Source organism: Cynara cardunculus (assembly GCF_001531365.2).
Source record: "Cynara cardunculus var. scolymus isolate 2C chromosome LG 16, CcrdV1, whole genome shotgun sequence".
NCBI classification, from domain to species: domain Eukaryota; kingdom Viridiplantae; phylum Streptophyta; class Magnoliopsida; order Asterales; family Asteraceae; genus Cynara; species Cynara cardunculus.
Genome location: NC_037543.1, coordinates 19134788 through 19140834, shown reverse-complemented (window position 1 = coordinate 19140834; position 6047 = coordinate 19134788). Strand labels below are relative to the sequence as shown.

General features: G+C 37.2%; 1 protein-coding gene across 1 annotated transcript; it reads left to right on the top strand.

Annotated features, from left to right (window-relative positions):
• Positions 1 to 2473: 2473 nt before the first annotated feature.
• On the top strand, positions 2474 to 3933 carry LOC112499657 (type III polyketide synthase A-like). The gene is made up of 2 exons (XM_025102978.1): positions 2474 to 2678; positions 2957 to 3933. The coding sequence occupies exons 1-2, from the start codon at positions 2474 to 2476 to the stop codon at positions 3931 to 3933; spliced, it is 1182 nt and encodes a 393-aa protein (XP_024958746.1).
• The last annotated feature ends 2114 nt before the right edge of the window (positions 3934 to 6047 follow it).

The window sequence follows — 6047 nt, the reverse complement described above, 5'->3', positions numbered from 1 at the left end:
TGTGAGTTAGATAAAAAAAGAAGCAACTTGTACAAAAACAAACGAACTGACTTAGACAAAAAAGTTTGTTGATAACCTCAGACCAATCAATCGAATATTGATTATGTATATAAAGTATGTTGAATTATATTCACATGTTACATGGAAAAAAAGAAAGGGCTTTTGGTGTACAATCATAATTGTGAACTCAATTGATATACATATTCATATGCAGGCCCGTTCCTGATGGAGGGTGGGCTGGGCTGGGCTTGTGCCCGACCCATGGAAAATAAGGGGCCCTCAAAGAAAATAGTTATGTATTATATGTTATAAAGTGTTTAGTGTTATAACATTAGGCCCAGCCTATGTAAGACCAAAAGCCTTTGAGCCCAACCCCAAACTTAATTGAAGTTTTAACCAATCAGATTGAAGACGTGACAATTGAGAAACCAAGAAAATCTCTTCGCCTTTCTTCCTTCTACTTCGCATCGCACGTATTTGAGAAATCTGCTCAAGTCGATGTCGACCTTCCAATCTTCAGCAACGGTCTTCAATCACGACGGAAAATCCCGTGGATTTTCTTGCAATGATAATCTTTAATTTATGGTTCTTTATATCTTTCGAGTTCGATTCGATATTGACGGATTGGCCTAACTTTTCTCCAATACTTTTGTTTATATGTCTTGGCTACTGAGTATATGAATTTATGATATGTGTGTTTGGCTAGTCACTAGTGGCTACTATCAAAATGCCAAAATGTTTAATGGTTTTGTCAACAATTTGACTACTGTGTATATGATTTATGTTTTTTTTAGGTGGCGTTTGTTTTTTAAGAGGTGCTGAAGTCTGAAGTCTGAATTCACTTCTGATTTTTAAGAGGTTGTGCTGAAGTCTGAAATCTGAATCAGTCAGACTGTTTGTTTTTTGCGTCTGAAATCTGAAGTTTGAAGATGAGAGATCGAGAGTTGATATGGATCGACAGTTGACAAAGTTGAGAGATGAGAGATCGAGACAGAATAGTTGATCTAGAGAAATCGAGCGCAAAGAGATCAGAGTAGGTAGGCGACGATTTGAAATAAGAGGTAATAAGAGGTTTCGCAACCACTTAAATTTTCAGACCTAATAAGAGCTTTTAAGCTCTTAATTGAAAAAAAACAAACACACTGAATCCTCTTATGTCTGACCGATTCAGACTTAAGAGGACATTAAGAGCTTTTTTATTAAAAACAAACAGCCCCTTAGTGTTTTTATCATAGATTGTTTTTTTATACTTGTCCTCACTCGAAGAAGTTGTTTTGCACGAAGTATCATTACTTATTGTTTGCAATTTCACTTTTGATGATAAAAAAAACATTTGTTTGAGATTTGTCCGCGACTCCGTTCATGTGGACTTGGGCTATATATAGGGAGAGGTTCATTTAAGAAGTTGCAAGTATTTGAGAAGTAAGGAAGTGATCTTAGCCTTTCATACAGTTAAGATTGATCAAGAATTGCGACTTTGACTGATCAAGATTTGTGATTTTGATTGATCAAACAAAAAATAGAAGGATAGTTTCGTAACTATTACAAATCGGCAGACAAATAAATATGTGAACCCATACGTGCATATGCGAACCCATAGTTCATATGTAAATCAGTTAATTAGTTCATATGTGAATCACACAGGTTCATACATAAAACAGTTAAATTAGTTCATACGTGAATCACATGGATGCATATATAAATCACACGAGTGCATATGTGAATAATTTAATTAATTCATATATGAATTACACTGGTCCACATATGAACATATAGTTCATATGTGAATCACACGGGTTCACATATGCACTTGTTTTGCCCCCTATTTGTAAAAGTTATGAAACCACCTCTCTATCTTCCGCATACCATGTGAGGAATTATCCGGTACTTCCCAGTCAAAGCCGCAAATTTTGACCAGATAAAGGGCTAATGATCACTTCTCAAATAAACCTATGACTACATATATATATATATATATATATATATATGTGTGTGTGTGTGTGTGTGTACATATCTATATTATATTATAAAACATTCGACAAAAACTCTTAAAAATCATTTTTTATGAATAAAATACTGTTTATTGATACATGTTACATAAAATTCAAGATTACAAGTAATTCAAAAACCACACAAAGAAAATAGGATGATTTACATCTTTCCAATCTATGAAAAGTTAGGATGATAATATTTAGTAAGTTAAAATCAGGTCTCCCACAAAAAGAGGAAATCTGGTATTATATATATAACAAATGATTCTTGATTTACTTACACCATCACACTTCCAACACACCATTCAACCCACAAGAACTCTTTATTTTAACCTTTTCATGCTGTTTCTTCTCCAAACCAAACTTTCTCCAAGAACCCCCAAATTCACTCCTTATATATACATCCCACCTTCATCAACCTTTCTCCACCAAATCTCCATCTCCTTTAAGCTCAACTTGTGGTGTTCTTCCCATAACCAACCATGTCAAACACCAACGGCAACGGTGTCGCTGAACGCCGCGATTCATCCGCAACTAGGCGCGCTCCTACTCCTGGAAAAGCCACCGTGCTGGCAATCGGCAAGGCCTTCCCGAGCCAACTCATTCCACAGGATTGCTTGGTTGAAGGCTACTTCCGTGACACCAACTGCGCTGATTTCGCCATGAAAGAGAAGCTGGCACGCTTGTGTAAGCACGCTTAATTTGGTTAATTACCCGTATTTACTTGTGTAGTACTTCTTCTTCTTTAAAACACGACTGTTTTGTTCCTCCTTGGATTTGAACCTGAACCTCCTGATACTTTTGACCTTTGGAGACTAAGCTCAAATCGATCGGTCACCACAACTCCAAATTACGAAAACATGTATAAAAAATTGTACCTTCAATGCATGCATGCATGCATTTAGTTTTGTTTACATCTTCAACAATCTTTCCTTTTTGTTTGTTCTTGTTTTTGCAAATGGTAGGCAAAACAACCACAGTGAAGACCAGATACACAGTAATGTCCAAAGAAATCCTAGACAAGTATCCAGAACTAGCAACCGAAGGCTCACCAACTATTACGCAAAGGCTCGATATAGCGAACCAAGCCGTAACCGAGATGGCAAAGGAAGCTAGTTTAGCCTGCATCAAACAATGGGGTAGGCCTGCAGGAGATATCACTCATGTAATCTATGTTTCCTCAAGCGAAATCAGACTTCCAGGAGGCGATCTCTATCTCGCTAGCGAACTCGGCCTAAGAAGCGATGTTAATCGCGTGATGCTCTATTTCTTGGGATGCTACGGGGGCGTTACAGGCCTTCGAATCGCTAAAGATATAGCCGAAAACAACCCTGGAAGCCGAGTCTTGTTAACCACTTCTGAAACCACCATTTTAGGGTTTAGGCCACCAAACAAATCCCGCCCATACGATCTAGTCGGAGCTGCTCTTTTCGGAGACGGAGCAGCAGCCGCCATCATCGGCGCTGACCCAATGACCAAAGTCGAATCTCCTTTCATGGAACTGAGCTTCGCTGTTCAACAGTTCCTCCCAGGGACTCATAGTGTGATCGACGGGCGGCTTTCTGAAGAGGGTATAAACTTCAAGCTGGGAAGAGACTTGCCACAAAAGATAGACGATAACATTGAAGGGTTTTGCCAGAAACTGATGGAGAAAGCTGGTGGTTTGGAGGACTTCAATGATCTGTTCTGGGCGGTGCACCCTGGCGGTCCGGCGATCCTGAACCGGTTGGAGACCACATTGAAGTTGAGAGGGGAGAAACTGGATTGTAGCAGAAGGGCATTGATGGATTTTGGGAATGTGAGCAGTAACACCATCATTTACGTGATGGAATACATGAAAGAAGAGTTGATGAACAGAGAGAATGGAGAAGAATGGGGACTTGCTTTGGCTTTTGGGCCTGGGATCACGTTCGAAGGCATTCTTCTTCGTAACCTCAATTAGTAACTTGCGATGCAAGGAAAACCCTCTTCTAGGATACTTGAATTTCAAGCTAAATAGTTGTTATAATTAAACACAGTAACCAAATGTTATTCGGATGTTAGTTTTCTTTCTGTTCCTAAATATTGCAAGAAAATCGTATTCGAGGTGTGTTAACGATCGAAAATGGAATCAAATGTTGATTTTGTGTTCAGAATCATGCATTGTATGAAGTGGGATAATGAGATGTATCAAGTCTAGGGCTGTAAACGAACCTAACGAACACGAACGGATGCTTGTTCATGTTCGTTCGTTTAGCTTAACCGAATAAACGAACGAACACGAACGGTAAACGAACGAAAATAATTGTGTTCATGTTCGTTCGTTTAGAAATCAGTTGTGTTCGTGTTCGTTTATGGCCGTTCGTTAACATGTTAAACGAACATAAACGAATGTAAACGAACAGACCTACACGAACATAAACGAACATAAACAAACAAACACCAATACTGTCATTCAATTAACTATTACACAACAATTATCCATAGATTAAACATACACAAAACAATCATCATTCATCAACCATCATTAATATACCAATACTTAAAAGGCCCAATACTTCAAAGGCTTTTTAAACTTTGAATCCAAACTAAATAAATAAAAAGTTATATATTAAAAATTAATATATAAACGAACGAATATGAATGAACGTAAACGAACATAAACGAACGTAAATGAACAAACGTTCACGAACATAAATGAACAAACGTTCACGAACATAAATGAACGAACGAGACTCATGTTCATGTTCGTTTGTTTAACTATACGAACAAAAAATTTTGTTCATGTTCGTTTATTTATTAAATAAACGAACTTTCCGCCGAACGGTTCATAAACGGTTCGCTGAACGTTCGGTTCGTTTACAGCCCTAATCAAGTCTAGGGTTCTTACTAGATATTCTAATTAGTGTAGGGTCGTAGTTTCGAATATCGATAACGATCAAGTGATTTCACGTACGGGTCCAAAAGACGTTAAGAAACCACAACGCAAATTGATCTCGTACAATAAAAACGGATAAACGACATATAGATGTTGTATATTGTGATCCAATGAAGAAATATTGTGTACTAAAACTTACGATAAGCGGTAAAAAGAAGTAAAGTTACAAATTTTACGGGGGAAACAAAACAATATGTGATATTTTGATTAGCAACACGTGAATAATGAACGAATAAGTCGAATAATAAAATTAAGACGGCAAACACGAATAAAGAAAGCAAATAACTCACGAATATAACATGGTTCGATCAATGGTATTGGGATCCCAGCAGTCAAATCACTGTCTTCGTTCCTCACTCTATTGATCCAAAACCTGTATGTAGACCTGGGCCTCCTCGGCAAAGATTTATTGGTATCAGATACGCATCGGAATTTGAAAGTCAGTCAAGCAAGAAGAAAAGCAGGATTAGCTTTCAAGCGGTCTTAAAAAAATTGGGATCTATTGGGCTTTTATTCATGGAAGAGAAGCCCAAGTTAAAGAGAGTTACAAATCAAACTTACAAATTGTAATTCAAGCTCTCAAAGCTATTAGAACTGATGGTGATGGCCAAACCGGCCCGGGACCAGTAAGGATCGGTTATAGGACCGAAATTTGGGACCGGTTATGGATTTGAGGTGTTTCATGGGACCGAGACCGAGACCGGTTATGGACCGGCCCAGTCCGATTCGATTTTTAAAAAATGTAGCTTTTTTTAAATGTAGCCGTTATTTTTAAAAAAAACTAGCCGTTTTTTGGGCTTTTTTTGTATTTTTTGCTTTCTAAACACTATATATAAGTGTCTTGATTAAGAAATTTACATACCAAGTTTTCGATTCGCAAAAAACGCAAAAAAACGTTCATAATTATCGGTTTATCGCTATATTTTGTAAGACAATGTAATTTTAATTATAATAAAACGCAAATTTAAAGTGTATTTGAGTGACCCAATTACAAATTTTATGATGTATTAAAAATATATATCATTAAAAAATAAAATAAAAAAAATATTTTTTAATGACCGGACCGGTGGCCCATAACCGGTTACAATAAAGCTTGACTGGGCTCAATTTTTTCGATCAGTACCGAGACCGGTTATGAG

Bases quoted from the DNA above. Each gene is read 5' to 3' on its own strand.
- LOC112499657 (XM_025102978.1), top strand. From the start codon at position 2,474: ATGTCAAACACCAACGGCAACGGTGTCGCTGAACGCCGCGATTCATCC. The intron at 2,679-2,956 runs GTAAGCACGCTT...TGCAAATGGTAG, and splicing joins AGAGAAGCTGGCACGCTTGT to GCAAAACAACCACAGTGAAG.